Below are 17,919 nucleotides of genomic sequence, written 5' to 3' on the forward strand. Positions count from 1 at the left end.
TTAAAAATGTTGAACTATAACTGGCATTTCTTTTCTTTTAATTTTATTTATTTATTTTCCCTTTTGTTGCCCTTATTGTCTTTTTACTATTGTTGTAGTTATTGTTGTTATTGATGTCGTCATCATTGTTAGGACAGAGAGAAATGGACAGAGGTGGGGAAGACAGAGAGGGGGAGAGAAAGACCAACACTTGCAGACCTGCTTCACTGCCTGTGAAGCGACTCCCCTGCAGGTGGGGAGCCGGGCTTGAACCGGGATCCTTACACCAGTCCTTGAGCTCTGCGCCACATGCGCTTAACCCACTGCGCTACCGCCCGACCCCCGAGTTTTAAAATTTTTATTTTGAATTAAATATAAAGTATTTTTCTTCCTTGTTATTTTTTTTTCCTGGTGTGACAATTGATTTGACCCTTACTCTCAGAGGTCTGGAAAACAAAATTTAAAGTCTCAGTATAAAGCTGACAACAAGGAGACTAAGACATGCATCTGGGTCACTTAGGGAGGGACCTTACCATCGAGATGGAAAGTATAATAACCACATTGAGACTTAAGCCTGACTCATGTGCTCTTATTTTTAAAAGCTATTTTCATTTCTGACCTAGGGAAACAAATGGATGGAAGAAAATGTAGATGAAGTGAGTCTTGCCAGACCCATGTGCCTAGGAATGAAATTTTAAATTCTTCCCATCTTTTACAAAAAGTATGCCTTCACCACCTGTGAAGCCACTCCTTTGCAGGTGGAGCACAGGGGGGTGGGTACCTTGAACTGAGATCCTTATGCCAGTCCTTGAGCTTCGAGCCACATGCACTTAACCCATTATGCTACTGCCCAACTCCCGAAAATTCATTTTAAGTATATCTTTTAAAATATTTTATTTATTTTATTTTAATGAGAGAGAGATCCAGAGGGAAAGACCAGAACACTAGTCAGATCTGACCTACGGTGGTACTGGGGATTGAACCTGGGACCTCAGAGCCTCAGGCATGAAAGTCTTGTGCATAACCTTTATACTACAACAACAACAACAATAATAAGGGCAACAAAATGGAAAATAAATATTAAAAAATAATAATAAAATAGATTTTCACTGTGTCTTTTTTCTAAAGGGGGAAAAGGACAGAATCTACTGATTCACTACTGATATTCAGTTTCTTTTTTTTTTTTAATTTTTTATATTTATTTTATTTATTCCCTTTTGTTGCCCTTGTTGTTTTATTGTTGTAGTTATTATTGTTGTTGTCATTGTTGGATAGGACAGAGAGAAATGGAGAGAGGAGGGGAAGACAGAGAGGAGGAGAGAAAGATAGACACCTGCAGACCTGCTTCACCGCCTGTGAAGCGAGTCCCCTGCAGGTGGGGAGCCGGGGTTCGAACCGGGATCTTTATGCCAGTCCTTGTGCTTTGCGCCACCTGCGCTTAGCCCGCTGCACTACAGCCCGACTCCCTGATATTCAGTTTCTAACCAGTTAAATAAATCTATGTACAACGTTCAAAACAGTATGTGCTACACAGTGAGTTGCTTTATGGATATTTGTTCTGATGGTTATAAGCAAAGTGCAGCAGCAAATGTCAGATCACTGAGAAAATAAAGAACAAGGTTTCCTTTGTAAAAGAACTATATTGCAACAGTAATAGGATCTTCATTTCTTCAGACTTGCTGAACTCAGCCAGAATGTACAGGTGTAGGAAAGAAACCAGATTATCAGTTATTTGATCAACTTCCTGCCAAAGATCTCTTGGGAACAAACTGCTGGATTATAATCACCTTTTCTCCTGCCAACACGGAACTGAGACTTTAGTTCAGTGACCTCTAAATCAACAATGATTTAGTTTAGGATTTTGAAACCCCTTCTCTGCAAATCCATTTGGAAAGCAAGCAGGTCTGGGCTCAAACCTGGCGCTTTCAAAATGCTGTAATGATGATGACGTTTAAGGACAGATGTGCTGAAGAACACTTAAGCATCCTTAAGCCCAACTCCCTTGTTAAACATTATAGATGAGGAAATGGAGTAAAACATGGTTAATTTCTTAGCTGAAGGTTCCATGGTTGGTCAGAACCAGAGCCAAGAGTTGAAAAAGTGACTCTGGCATGTCATAACTGGCTTTGGCAACCACACTTACTTAAGTCATAGACTATGGGGGTGGGAAGTGATCTAGAAGGTCATCTAGCCCAGGTTTTTCTTCAGAGTCTGAGAAAAACACTCCTCAGCTGTAGCTTAAATACTTCCAGTGACAGGAAGGTCACAATTTAATCTAACAGTCCTTCTCATTACTAAACTGCTCTAATAATTTGACCCCCCCCCAACTCAGTCAAGATCATTAATCACATTCCAGTCTCACAGGACAAAATAAACAAATTTACTCTTCTTCCATATGGTTATTACAAATGATGGCTGAATATTCTTATGTTCCTTCAATCATTCTTTAAGTACAATTAAAGACTCCAATTCCATTGCAGCAATACCATCCTTAAATTTGACTTCTAGGCTGAATAAAGTATTCTGGACATTGTCGAGCAAATTATGCAAAGCAAGAAGATCATTTTCCTTATTGTTTAGCTTTTTTTTTTTCCTAAGAAGGAAAATAAAATTTCTTTGTTTGGCTTCTTTTTAAGCACAACTATGACATGCTATTGATTTATACCTTTTTTTGTCAAGTCAAATAAATATAATCCCTTCACCCTTTTCATAGAAAACTCTTGTCAATATAGTGTGCACTTCAACTGTCAATTTGGGAGAAGTTTTAACATTATTTATGCTAAATTACAATCCACTGTGGTTAAACTCAGTGTCCCAGAGCCTACAAATATCACTTAACACCTGCAATTCTGTCCCCTAGCTCCCTCTTGCTTAGCATCATTTACATTTTTTGTAGATTTTCCTGCTGTGTTTCTAACATCCTGAGAGAGACAGTCATCAGGTCAGGGGCCAGAACAGAACCCTGGAAAACTGAGCATTTTAGGAGATACATGAGAGAAGCATCTTGGTTACTCATTCAAGAATCGCACCCTTAGAAGGTGAAAAATGGGAGTCAGGTGGTAGTGCAGCAGTGTTAAGCGCATGTGGCACAAAGCGCAAGGCCTGTTTAAGGATCCCAGTTCCAGCCCCCCGCCCCCTCCTGAAGGGGAGTCGCATCACAGTGGGTGAAGCATGTCTATAGGTGTCTATCTTTCTCTCCCGCTCTCTGTCTTCCTCTCCTCTCTCCATTTCTCTCTGTCCTATCTAACAACGACAACATCAATAAATACAACAATAATAACGACAACAACAATAAAAAAACAAGGGCAACAAAAGGGAAAATAAATAAAAAGATAAAAAATTTTAAAAAAGAGAAGTTGAAAAACAAGATCAGAAGAGGAAACACAAGTAGAACCTAAACTGGAATTGTCATATTGCACCAAAGTAAAAGATTCTGGGGTGGGTGGTTGGGAGAATACAGATCCAAAAAGGATGACAGAGGACCTAGTGGGGGTTGTATTGTTATACGGAAAACTGGGAAATGTTATGCATGTACAAACTATTTTATGTACTGTCAAATATAAAACATTAATTCCCCAATAAAGAAATTAAAAGAAAAAAAGAAGAATCACATCCTTGAAAGTCAAGCCACATCTATTTCCCAGTGTCTCTTCTATATCTCATCTATGCAGTTGTATGAAACACTTATATTTATACAGAGGCATGATTTATTATTTTGCAAGGGAAGGAAAGCCTCTCTAGGTCCCTTGGGGACAGTTATTCAGAAGGTCAGCCAGAAAGAAATAGCTTTTGCTTTTCCCATTTCTACAGATTGATGGCATGTTGGAGTCAACCAAAAGGCCAAAGCTCCGAGACCCCCACAGTCATTCTGGAGTTAGACTCTGGCTCCTCTGTTGGGGCTCCCTGACTCAGGCAGGGTTTGGAAGCCACCTCGTTCTTTTATTTCTCAGTAAACTGTGCCAAACCATGCTAGCTGATCTGCCTGGTGATTTGTGAAAGTTATGTAACAGCATTACTCACTGCAGAGTTATGGGGTTCATCTCCCTGATGTATACTAAACTGACTTCAACTTCCCTTCAGTCTTTCTAGGAGACCTGCAAGAAGAATGTTTGTGCTTGTTTCTTCTCTAAGAAAGAGGAGGAATATGGGACAAAACAACCAGCGCTTACTGAAAACAGTTGTAGAGTACGAGCCACATGAGATATTTAAACAAATTATCTTGCATAATCCTTCCAGTCATGTCATTGGGCAGGGATTATAGATCTACCTTTTGCACCCTATAATGAGCCTGGGTCCATACTCCCAGAGGGATAAAGAATAGGAAAGCTTCTAATGGAGGGGATGGGATATAGAACTCTGGTGGTGGGAATTATATGGAATTGTACCCCTCTTACCATATGGTCTTGCCAATTATTATTACATCAATAAATAAATTTAAAAAAAGAAATACACAAGAAGACAGTGAAGAAAACATTTATCTCCTTAAAGTGGTACAAGGAACCGAACTTCAGAAAGATCAAAGAAGTGATTTAAAGCTAGAATGTGATCGAGCAAGGTCTCCTTAATGCCAACTGCCACCAAGACTCAACACCTCACTAAGCTGCAATTTCCACTTCTCCCAAAAGTGGAACTTTAAGCCAACCAATCTGAAGTCTGGTGAGCCCTAGAGTAATCTGCAAGAAGGAGAAGTCTATTTTTTTGTTGTTGTTGTCCAATGTGCAACCTCCCTACAGTGTGTGTGTGTGTGTGTGTGTGTGTCTGTGTGTGTGTGGTATTTATGCAGGTAGAAGTGGGGAGGAGCTGGAAAACCAGGGGCAGGGGCTCAAAGCAAGTAGGATGGGGCCCCAGGATCACAGTTTTCTGAATTATGCTGGGCTTCTGGTGAATTTCCTCCTAAAACTTGTAAAAGCTTGTAATAGTCCTTCGTGAGTCGTTTTCTTTGCCATCATGTTCCAGGACCTGAACCCTCCCTCTTAATAAGTCTTTATTATTTTGAAGGGGGCAAGGTGAACAGGAGCCAAGTGTGTTTGAGTTTCTCACTCTTCTACTTTCCAAATTCAATTGTCCCATATGAACTCTTCCTTGGAAAAACAGCACCCTTGAGTATACCAGGGAGAGTTATCCTTTTTAAAGATGTGATTGATTGATGGATGGATTGATTGGGACATAAAGGTATTGAGATGGGAGGGGAAGATAGATAGGGAAAGAGAAAGAAAGACACCTGCAGCACTGCTTCAGTGCTCCTGGTGCTTCCCCCTGCAGGTAGAGAGGGCTGGGAGGGGTGTTTGAACTCAGGTCCATGTGCACAGCAATGTGTATGCTCAACCTGGTACAACACTGCCCAGAGCCTGAAAGTTAATTCTTCATTCAACAGAACCTCATGATTTCTAGTCAGTTCTTCCCGTCAAGTCTCTTTGGAGTCACAACTTAATAGAGTCCTATGCACAGTGACACTGTTTCGGTGGGGACAGAAAAGAGAGCAGACCACTGGACGCCTGACTATACTCACAGAGCATCACTACAAAAAGGGAGCGCTCCATGTGTTCCTACCCCAAATCAATAGAAATGAGGTCGGGGGGGGGGGGGACTTAATTTGACATCTAACTCATAACCCCTCCCCCCCCACAGCATGATTCAGCAAACAAAGCAATCCCAAAAGCCACATAATATACACAGATTAGAATTAAAATGACTGGTAACAAGTCCTGTTCACTAGAGCTGAAGACCCTTGGTCATTCTCACTGATAAACCTGCCTTACAGGCAGTGAGGAATGTTGGCAGCTTTAGTTTTTAGGGTACTCTGACAATAATGCCACAATGGCCCTGCTACATGAGGTAGAGAACTACTAACCAACAGACATGTAGATGAGATCACTTCCAAACAGGATACAGCCTTACAACAATCTGTCATATTTATAGCAACAAATGGCTCACTTCTCCTACCCTCGCCCAAAGAGCAAAAGCAACTCAAATCTACCTCTAACTAAAATATACATGTCATAAGAACGGGGTTGTATCCTGAGTACCTAGAGCACATATTATATGTTCAATAAATGTGTCTAATAAAGGAATGTTATTTGTTTATAAACCGTATATATCTAGACCAATGTTTCTAGTTAATACGTATGTCATGCAAGACACAATTAAATGTCTAACCTAAAAACACGTGACAGGTGAGGCAGGGTAGTGGTGCAGGGTGGTGTGATAGGGCACACCTGCTACCATGCACAAAGTCTCAGGCTCAAGTCCTTAGACCCACCTGTATAGGGGAGGCTTAACAAGTAGTGGAGCAGTGCTGCAGGTGTTTCTACTGTGCCTCTCTCTCTACCTCTCTCTTCCTACACTTGATCTTAGCCAAAAGGCCAAGAAGTGATACCTACCTCTCTCTCCCTCTCTCCCTCTATTGAAAAGAGAAAAAGAAGAAAATGGCCATCACAATCAGTGGCATCATGTAGGCAAGGAGTCCCAGTGATAATATGGTAGCAGAAAAAAAATAAATTAGCACTATAAACTGAGTAGTAATGGTAGCATTCATTCTTTAAAATGCTCATTTCTTCTCCAGTATGAAGAACTGGGACAACATTATTTCTAATTTATTCTCTCTCCATTTTTTGTAGGACATGATTGAAAACTTTTTGAAACTGTACTTTAATCACATACTTAATGATAATGACTTTTTGGTTCTGATCTTATTTTGATTTGCCTTCAGCATTTTTATTTATCCTCATTTTTTTCCTAACTACAAATATACAGAATGTTCAGAGTTATGCTCACAAAGCTCAATTTGAATACAGACAGAAAATGTTCCATTTAGTTTAGGCTACCAACTGACATCACTATCTGTTTAATTTTAAGTCAGATCTCATGATTTTAGATTTTAAATATTGTGCCTACATATTCCCTAGAGAAACTTGATGTGATTTGGTTGTTTTTGTTTTGACTTCTTATTACAGATTTACTATTTTGTCCCCAGTGCTTACTGTGGTGCCTGACATATAGTATGGAGGTCTAAAAATATGTATTTAATTAAAGATTCTTTCTCTGGACTGGAAGATATTTCATCCCATAGAGTAACACACTTTACCACGTGAGAGGACCTGGGTTCAAGTACCAGGCACCACAAGGAAGCACCACACAAAGGGGAAGCTTCATGAGCAGTAGAGAGGTGTTGTGGTATCTCTCCTTTCCTCTGTGTCTCTCTTTTGGAGATTATATGGAAAAAAGAAAAAAAAAAACACTTTGGAATAGTGAAATCTCGCAAATATAAAGTCTAACCAAATTCTTGGTAACTGAGGAAAAAATTCATTCTGGCAGACTTTGAAGATTTGAGTCAAGGACGTTTTAGAGGAAAGACAACAAATACAGCAGAACAGAGGAGGGGTTGTGGTGGGGCAGGTTAAAAACTAGGGAGGAAAGTGATGCTTGATGCAGAACTGAAAAAATCCTATTTCAACCAAAAATTGTTACTTCTCTGGTCTCATCCTTATTATAGATGCACTCACTCAGAAAACACTGAACATATTCTACACACAAGTCAAAGGAAGAGAGTTTCTGAACACAAGGGGACAAGATGTGGTTTGTGGGTACACAGTTCAGGAGAAGAAGTAATGATAAATCCACTTCTTATCCATCATTGTATCTCCTGGACATCCATAAAATGGACAATCAATTTTGGTAAAAGTTTGGAAGAAGAAATGCATAATGACCTAGGATACAATTCAGAGGATGCTTGATTTTTGCCAGTGAAGAAAACAAAGAGCCATGGAGGTCAAAAAAAGGAAAGTGTCTTTCCGGTTGGAGACAGGGGTATTTTCCTAAAGCAGGGATCTAAGAGGACTCATTGCGGGCTGCACTGTGGTTGGTGGTCAGTATATCAGGACACGGGGGAACCCATGCATGACCCAAAGCACAAAAGCAAACCACACAGAATGCACATGACCTGCCCTTGAAGCCACATGATCTGTCCTCCTCCAACAGCACTTCCTATTTCTAAACATCTAGCGCTGAAGTGCTCAACTGAACCTGTAGAAAGAGTCCCAATACTTCTGGTGGTTACAGATTATGTGATGTGGATGTATGTGGCTATAAAGGAATCCAATACACAATGTGCAAGGTGGGGGACTCTGGAGCCTAAGAGGCAAGGAGCTGGGGTGTTAACTGTGATCCAGATGCTCAAGGCATGTTCAAGGAGAACTATAATAGAATGCAAGAGTTAAGGGCAGCACTAGGCACTGGGTAGGTTTTCCAGGCTGCCCTTGACTTTCCTTCTTTGTGTGCACTTGTGTTTTATCTGCCCTTAGGGCTAAATTATGACAGAGACAGCACACACCTACCAGACTTAGTCTCTCCCCACCAGTGAGCTTGCTCATTAAAATGAGCTTTAGAAATTCTTCACCAAACAAGACATGAAAGACAGTCATTATGTCTTTTTTTTTTCCTTGTATAATACTTAATTTTTTTTTCTTATCGAGCACTGCTGAGCTCTGGCTTATGGTGGTATAGGGCATTGAATCTGGAACTTCAGAGTCTCAGACATGAAAGTGTCTTGTGTAACCATTATGCTATCTACCCCCTGATACTTAATATCTAGTTCTTGTAAATTCTCTTTTTTTCTGAATCTCATATATAATTTTATGGAGATATATATATATATCTTTTATATATACATGTATATATATATATAATCATGTTTGCCAGAAACCATTTTTCTTATTATTTCACTAATAATATGTTTCACAATATTTTGTAAACAAATGTGATTGAATTCCAGTGAGTTTTAGATGACTCGCTGTAGTGAATGTAAATTCACAAATAAGAATATAACAAATAACTGACAAAAACATATAAGTGACGTATAAGGGGAAACTTCTCATCAGGTATGAGAACATCCAACAATAAAAAATCTACTGTAATCAAATTGAGACTGCACTGACATGGGAATAAGCAAATAGAACAATGGAAAAGAAGAGAACACCTATTTAAACTTAAGCTATACATAAGTAGTTTTAATCTGTAGCAAAGATAGAAGCTTAAATTTATGAAAATGGTTAGAACTAATGGTTGGTGGTGACATAATTATCTGTCATATGGGAGCATTTCAGGTCATTGACAACTCTTAATGATTCCCAAGAAGGCTGGGTATTAAAATGTTAGAAATAAAGCATTCAAGAATAGGTTGAGTGCACATATCATAGTACTCAAAGACCCAGGTTCAAGCCCGTAGACATTCCTGCAGGGAGAAAGCTTTGCAAGTGATGTACCAGTGCTGTATGTGTGTTCTTTCTCTTTCCTTCTCTGTCTCCCCACCTCATCTCATCTGTCTCTATTCAATAAATAAATAAAATATTTAAAAAGTCCAGACACAAAATATTTAAAAAAATTTCAGGAAGAATCAAGGAAATTACATATATGATCTAAGGGCAAGGGAAATGTTTTTAACAAAAGCAGGAAATCCAAAAGCCATGAAAGAAAAGATGGACATATTTGTATAAAACTGAGCCACTCTTGCATGACAAAATATAGTATAATTAAAGACTCATAAGAACAGAATCAGTTAGTGATAACATTAAATGCTGGCTTTGAGAAAATTGTTTTAAATGGCAATAGAGAATAGCTATTATCTAAATTTCAGCACTCTTACAAGAAAATAGCAAAATATAAAGGGGAAGAACAAAAGAATGAATGGATGAAAATGAAAATGAGGTAAGAGTACTTATGAATACATCACATCAAAGTAAGCCCAAATGGCAGATAAATGTCAGATTGGACACCTGACAGGCTAGGAGTCAGGGAAAGAGCACTCAACAAGGAGATCTATTCCTCCCCCATTAGCTTGTCAAAGCAGAAAAAGCAAAAAAGGCCAATTACTGACAAGGATGTGAGGTAAAATGTTCTCTGGCATTACAGAAATGTGCAATTTTACTAAAAACTCACCACCTGAAAATTTATCTGACAACACCTACTATGTTAAAAATACATTCACCTTCAAGCTGGTCATCCCAGTTTTGCACACTGCATTCTAGAAGTAAGAACATAGGTTCAGTAGCTAGGGTAGTGGCTCAGTGGTAGAGCACAGGAATTGCACGTATGAAGTTCCAAGTTTGATCCCTGGCACTGTATATGTTAAAGTGATGCTCTGGCTTCCCTGGATTAAAGACCCCACCAATATGTCCTGGAGCTCAGCTTCCCCAGAGACCCGCCCTACTAGGGAAAGAGAGAGGCAGACTGGGAGTATGGACCGACCAGTCAACGCCCATGTTCAGCGGGGAAGCAATTACAGAAGCCAGACCTTCTACCTTCTGCAACCCACAATGAACCTGGGTCCATGCTCCCAGAGGGATAGAGAATGGGAAAGCTACCATGGGAGGGGGTGGGATATGGAGATTGGGCGGTAGGAATTGTGTGGAGTTGTACAAAATAAATAAATAAATAAAAATAAAAATAAAAGCAAAAAAAAAAAAAGTGATGCTCTGGTTTGATCTCTCTCTCTCTCTCAATAAAATAAATATACTTTTTTTTTCCTATAGAACATATAATGTGTACAAGAGTGTCTACATTATCATGACTTATATATAGTTGCAAAGCTGAAAACAAAAGTCATCAATAAAAGAAAGACTGAATTATGTAAAATGAATGTCTTAGAATATTACATAGCCATCGTATCAGCTGACTTGAATAGTTTTCCATGAGGCCCTGTGTGCAAGAAGAATAAAATGTATCACTATATCATATGATCCTATTAAAGAAACTGTGACCCTCCCCCCAAATCCCTATCATTTCAGGTACTTATCATCCATTTGGACAGATAGAAAGAAAGAAATCAAAAAAGCTCTTATCCAATGCTGATTGATTAAAGAAAGGTTCCCAGAGAAAATGGCATATAAGCTAAGATTTCCAGAAAATCAAAACTACAGAGCCTCAAGTGAGTTATAGCCCAGGATTTATTTCTAAAGACAAAAAAGAAGCAAAAGGTGGGAGGACACAGTGTTGTAATTATAGGATGTGTTCTTTGTAAAAAAATTTTTTTAAAAAGATAAAAGGTAGGAATAGAGTAGGATTAATTAGTTTTCAAAAACCAAGATAAGAAATTTAATTTAAGGGGGCTGGGTGGTGGTGCACCTGGTTAAGCACATGTATTACAATGCGCAAGGACCTGGGTTCGAGTCCCTGGTCCCCACCTGCAGGGGGAAAGCTTTACGAGTGGTGAAGCAGGGCTGCAGGTGTCTCTCTGTCTCTCTCCCTCTATCACCCCCTTCCCTCTTGATTTCTGGATGTCTCTATCCAATAAATAAAGATAAGAAATTTAATTTAAAAAACCTAAGTATGGAACTAAAACTCAGAAAAGAAACTAGAAATAGAGACATTTCAGGCTCCTTTCTCTGTCCAATGGCAGCATACTCATCTGTGCTGGGAATTTTCCTAGACTCCAAGTTGACCAAACTCAACTATAAATATTATAAATTATCTGTTCCAAAAATATTCAGATAGGTTTCCCTATCCTGATAGATGTCCAGATTAAGGTTTTCCCCATGTAGGCCACCTTGGCAATCAAGGCTTTGTTTGCCTGAGAGGGAAGGGTACCATATTCTTACATATACAACATACATATATCAAATGTGGCCAGGCTGTACCATTGAATGCCTTTAATTAATGGCTTTTTAAAAAAAATTTCTCCCCTCCCCCCCTTTTTATTTCCCTTATTGTTTTATTGTTGTTGTTACTGATATCATCACTGTTGGATAGGACAGAAAGAAATGGACAGAGGAGGAGAAGACAGAGGGGGAGAGCAAGATAGACACCTGCAGGCCTGCTTCACCACCTGTGAAGCGACTCCCCTGCAGGTGGGGAGCTGGGGGCTCAAACCGGGATCCTTATGCCAGTCCTTGAGCTTTGTACCACGTGCGCTTAACCTGTTGTGCTACTGCCTGACCCCCAATGAGTGGCTTTAATGCAATAGGCTGTGGTTTGTGACTAGGGCACACAGTGCCAGGAAGTACAACTCACTCTGCATGTTCAGCTTCCTCTGACAAGAACTGCAAGATATTTGCAAACTACCAATATTCTTAGCAAAAATGACTCATTGCTACTCCCAAAAGGGGATGGCCATTTTTTAGAACAGTGTCTGATGCTCAAAACTTGAAAACATCGTACCCAGTGAATAAGAATAAGGAGAAGAGGGGGAGAACATAAGTTGTTTTCCTCCTCAGGTGGGACTGAAGAAGGAACTGGTGACAAAGATGTTAAAGGACATACTTGGCCTGACTCACTGTCTTCTCTGGATTAGAACTGCTTTAGTTTGGACAAGGGTTGATATGAAGTGAGATGGAATGAAGTGAAGTGATGTTCTTAGTCGACTTCTCAGTTCTCTGATTCCCCCTTTCCGTGAACATCAGGAGAAAAAGACGCCAGAAGTTCACCACTCATCACTGAATGGGCAGGTCTTATAACTGAGTCCTGGGTTTGGTTTGATTTTCCCCTTCTCTCAGCACCTAAGACGATATTCTGGACACAGTAGATACTTAATTAGGGTCCTTCTGTTAAAACATCTGTCTACCTGGTCACATGAGGGACCATTCATCTCTGATACATATACACAAAAGTTGAGGAAAAATAGTTATTGCCAATTTGACATTTGAGTCTCTGGGTGGTCCTCTCCTTTCTGTGGAAAGCTGGGGAAGAAACAGGGAAGTACAAATGGGGAGAAGTCTTGGTTCTTTTCTTAACTGGTATTTGTAGAGCCCAGACCCTGAACCCCACAGGAAGGGGAACTTGGCAGGGAGTGGTTTGGTCTGAAAGTAAATGTTTTGTCATAATGTCTGCCTCAACTTCCTTCTCTCTTGCTCCCTTTCCAAGTCCCTTAAACTGGGATGTCCCACTAAGAGCCAGGTGATAGACACTCAAAGCATTATTTGTGACCTCCAAAAGAAACATACTTCAAAAAAAATCAGATAAAAGCAGCACTTCTCTCCAGCAATAATCAATATAGGAATAAAACTAGGACAGAAAAAAAATGCTGAAAGAGAAAATATGGAAAAATCAAGTCTAAATTGTTAAAACACAAGAAAGCAACATATAGGTACTATATGTGTCCATACCACTTGTAATACACCCCACTGAATTATCCTTAGCTGTGCATTTTCACAAGCCAAGAAAATTCTTTGAAGAGTATTTTCTCAGTACACCACTGACCACAGGGAACGCATCTGGGTTAAGGTACAACTTGATGTTTAAAAGCAGAGACTTAACTTTAAGGGGCCAAGGATGTAGGTTAGGGGGTAAAGAGTGCTTCTTAGAAGTGTAAGGTCTTGGGTTTGTTCACAGACACTGTGTATGACTAAGAAATCCTCTGATTTCTTTCATAAAAACATTAATCTTTTTAAAAGACTTAACTTCTTGCAAGAGATGGCTCAGTGGCTAATGCACTAGACTCCAAAGCATGGGAGTCATGAGCTCAATCCCTGGCATCTCACATGCCTCAGTGTTTCTCTCTCTCTCTCTCTCTCTTTCCATTCCTCCTCCCTTCCTTCTCTCTCTCATGTTAATAAATTATTTTTTTAAACTTTAGTTACTTAATTTGATAGGACAGAGAGAAATTGAGAGGGAAGAGGTATACAGAGGGAAAGAGACAGAAAAACACCTGCAGCCCTGTTTCACTACTCATGAAGCTTTTGCCCTGCACGTAGGGACCAGGGGGTTGAACCTGGATCCTTGTGCACTGTAATATGAGCACTTAACCAGATGCACCAACACCCGGCCCCTATAAATAAATCTTTTTTTATTGTTGTAATTATTATTGTTGTTATTGATGTCTTCATTGTTGGATAGGATAGAGAGATGTGGAGAGAAGAGGGAAAGACAGAGAGGGTGAGAGAAAAATAGACACCTGCAGACCTGCTTCACTGCTTGTGGGGAGCTGGAGGCTTGAACCAGGATCCTTACATTTTGCGCCACTTGCATTTAACCCACTGCATTTCCACCTGACTCCCATAAATAAATCTTTAAAAAAAGACTTCTCTATCTCAACTGTCACCTGAATTTCAATAAATGTCCAGCCACTTACTTCCTTTTCACACAGATATTATGAAACTAACCACATTAACTGGGAAATGTTATGCATGTGCAAACTATTGTATTTTACTGTTGACTATAAACTATTAATCCCCCAATAAAAGAATTTTAAAAATAAATTAATTAATTAACTAACCACATTGGTGTTGGGATCAGTGAGAAGTGACTAACCTCAGAGCACCTGGGCCTAAATGAGGAATTGGATTGTTTTATGTTTTTATAACAACACAACAGGCACACTGGAGGCATATAGTAACTACTCACTGACAGAGAAGCTATAGGATAGGGGAGAATGCTGTTTGACCCCACAAAGGGTCACAGACATTGTGGCAAACATTTCACAGTGTAAACTTACATCACATTATCATGCTGCCTACCAGAAGTGAATAGAACATTATATATCAATGACATTTCATTACAATTAGAAGCAAAAATAAAAAGAGTCTGAGCACACATGTGAAGCACATAGTGGCCCAGTGCCAGCTGTTCGAGTGTCTGGGACCCAGATCTGAAAGAGAAGAGGGTGGTCTCAGGCCCTGTGGGGAATAATAGTAGCTGACAAGTTCCCTGCTTCTGTCCTCCTCTTGTCATAGTCCTAATGCTTCATCTCCTTCTAAAATTTTCCCATAGTTATGAAAAAAATGAACAGTGAATTGGGAGTTCATGCGGCCTTTTGCTGGTTCACGCAAGGTGGTATAATCAATAATAATGGATAATAGGTGTTCAGAGGGGAAGCAATTATAGAAGCCAGACCTTCCACCTTCTGCAACCCACAACGACCCTGGGTCCATACTCCCAGAGGGATACAGTATGGGAAAGCTATCAGGGGAGGGGATGGGCTATGGAGATCGGATGGTAGGAATTGTGTGGAGTTGTACCCCTCTTATCCTACGGTTTTGTTAATGTCTCCTTTCTTAAATAAAAAAAAATGGATAATAGGTGGAGACGGAAACCATAAAGTGACACAGAGAGGTGGTCCGCAGACGTTCAGAAGCAAGGCAAAAAGGGAAGGAATCCAAACAGTTCCCATCAACCCTCACATCAGGATGGTTCCCTCTGGTATCAAAATGGTCTCTGGTTCTGGCTGGAGCTACTGAAAGTCAGGCCAGATCCCATTAAGTCTGCACAAAGCCTCCAGGAGGGGGGGGGGAGTGGTTTCTGGACAGAAGAATGTATAACAGAACCAGGGCCCAATGCCTAACCTCATCTCAGTGCCTTTGATAGCAGGCTGGAACTCAGAGTGGGTTTTGAAAGGATTGAAATCTTCCATAAATGGAGCCTAAACACAGACTATACAGCATGTGAGCTCCCTGGAGAAATTCCTATTATGTACTAGGAAGAGGGGTGGAGCAAGTTCTCTGGGCAAGAAACATTCCCTGCTTAGAGAGACTTCGTGATTCTTGCATTCAGTGCCAGCTGTGTGCTAGACCAAACCCTGTGTGCCAAGGGGTGATGGCATGTGAGCCAGACAGAACAGGCCATGCCAGGGATTCTCAAACTTTCAAATCACAGGGTGAAATATTTTAAAAAGATATCATTTGGATAAAGCCCCTAACTAGTTCTGCACTGCTGTTATGACCAGTGCTGTCAGGTGCTGCTCTGAGAAGGTGACACTACCCTTCCCTGTCAGCCTCCTATCTGCACAGGAGTTACAATCCAGAGCACACTCACAGGTGTCACAGCTGATTCTCCCTTTGTGTTCTCAGTACAGCCCTGGAACTGTAAAGTGAGTGCAAAGTGCAATTACTTGTAGCAGGAATTACAGTCATTTTTATTCTCTTTTCATCCACCCTGGAGGGATAAGCCAGTTTAATTCAAACATCATGCTCTCAGGGGTCTCACCTGATGGGCACATCCCAGCCCCCTTCCTCCCCATGTGGTAAGCTGGGTGATTCAACAATAGTTTAGCTTTGAGGAGAACCAAATCATCCTGAGAATCTGTGAACATCAGTCCCTCCTCTGCTTGAATGTGGGGCCCAGAGAGGACTCTGCCTGTTTCATGACTCTGTCCCCACAGCCTCCAAAAGTCAGGGCAGAATTGGTTCTCAGTGATAAGTGATTAGCCTCCAGATAGAGACCACTTACCCATAATGTAAAGCTTAGTGGGGTCCTGTGAAGCCAGCATTCATACCAAATTCATTATATTGTGCTAAGTAAGTCTTTTGTTACTGATGCACGATTCACTGAACCCACATCTACAGACAGACAAAGCCACTGCAGGCATAGTCCACAGACCAACTGGTCTGATATCACATAGGAGCTTACTAGGAAGGCAAACCAGAGCCCACAGTGGGCCCAGTGAATCTGATTATTATCTGCACGGGCTACCCACAAGTCTGTGTCTAGTAGGTTCTTGCCATTTCTTAGGTAGCCACAAATTCTGAGTAACTCTTACTCAGAAATAAAGGTGAAGATAAACAAGAAATGTCATCAAGACTCAGATTTGGCCAGGGCCAACTGGCATGTTCTTGCTGTGATTTCAATAAAAAGAAAAGTGAGCTGGAAAGAGGTGAGATTAATTATGTACAAAATCATGTGTAGGTCTTTGTTACTCTGAACCCAGCCTCTGTCAGAGAACTGTGTCCTAGACTTACTGCACAGCCAAGAGACCAACCACACTGCTTGTGGACAAGACCTAAGCTTTTCTGGGTCTTTTGCACTGGCCCTAGGGGCAGCATCATCTGTGGCTCTTTCTAGAAATCATTTCAACAGACTCTGACCAGTCCAAACAAGGAAAAGCTCACCAGTGTACCAGGAAAGTCAAGGCCTGAGTGTCACCTACCATGGTTCAAGTGTCGAATGCAGTCACCCAGGAGGGCACTGAACCTTCTCTGTTCTGTGGCTTCTGAGAAGCAAAAGTAGCTGTGTTTGAGGAAAGGCTGCCACAGGTACACAGGGAACTCCTTAGGCAGGACCACCAGGGGCTGGCCAGCTTCTTTCTCACTGGATGCTAAAGAGATACAGAAAATGCAGACATGCTGTTAAGACCTTATGTGTCCATTACATCTCACCAGAAGAACTGAAAGAAAAACAAACCCTGAGAGCACATATGAGAGTTACACAGTGACCCAGCACCAGTTGTCCAAGTGTCTGGGGCCAAGATGTGAACACAGTACGGGATGGCCCAAGGCCCAGTGGGTGACAAGGAAAGGTGGTCTCAGGGATAGTCATGGAGCAGACAGGCTTGGGTAAGGGGGTCTCACAGTTGGGGAGGGAGAGTCTAATTCCTCAGGCTGCCTCATTTGTCCCCCTGTCCCCTGTCTCACCCATCACACGCAAAAGATGCCCCCCTTGCTTCCTAGGGACAACCTAGAGGTGAAGGGGGAGAAAGCTAGAAAGAGTCCCTTACATTTATAAAACTGTCACATCAGGGGGGTCGGGCAGTGGCACAGTGGGTTAAGTGCATGTGGTGCAAAGTGGAAGGACTGGCATAGGGATCCTGGTTCGAGCCCCCGGCTCCCCACATGCAGGGTAGTCGCTTCACAGGCGGTGAAGCAGGTCTGCAGGTGTCTATCTTTCTCTCCCCCTCTCTGTCTTCCCCTCCTCTCTCCATTTCTCTCTGTCCTATCCAACAACAAACAACATCAACAATGGCAATAATAATAATAACCACAAGGAGGCTACAACAACAAGGGCAACAAAAGGGAGAAAAATGGCCTCCAGGAGCGGTGGATTCATGGTGCAGGCCCCGAGCCCAGCAATAACCCTGGAGGAAAAAAAAAACTGTCACATCAGCCCCAGGTTGCTAACATCCAAGTCTTTTAAGCACAGTCATAAATCTTAGATATTTCAGGGCTGGGTAGCAATGCACTCGGTAGAGAGTACTTATTACCGAGTATGAGGACCCAGGTTTTAGCCCCCTCCCACAGTCCC

The 17,919-nt window shown here is 41.1% G+C and overlaps 1 protein-coding gene across 1 annotated transcript in view; it reads right to left on the bottom strand.

Annotated features, from left to right (window-relative positions):
- NIBAN1 (niban apoptosis regulator 1) overlaps positions 1–17,919 on the bottom strand; it is a 132,844-nt gene that overhangs the window by 29,317 nt on the left and 85,608 nt on the right. Inside the window, exon 5 of the mRNA XM_007523828.3 lies at positions 16,829–16,996. Within this exon, the coding sequence (XP_007523890.1) occupies positions 16,829–16,996 (168 nt within the window). The remainder of the gene's footprint in view (positions 1–16,828; positions 16,997–17,919) is intronic.

This window comes from Erinaceus europaeus, chromosome 9 (assembly GCF_950295315.1).
Source record: "Erinaceus europaeus chromosome 9, mEriEur2.1, whole genome shotgun sequence".
NCBI classification, from domain to species: domain Eukaryota; kingdom Metazoa; phylum Chordata; class Mammalia; order Eulipotyphla; family Erinaceidae; genus Erinaceus; species Erinaceus europaeus.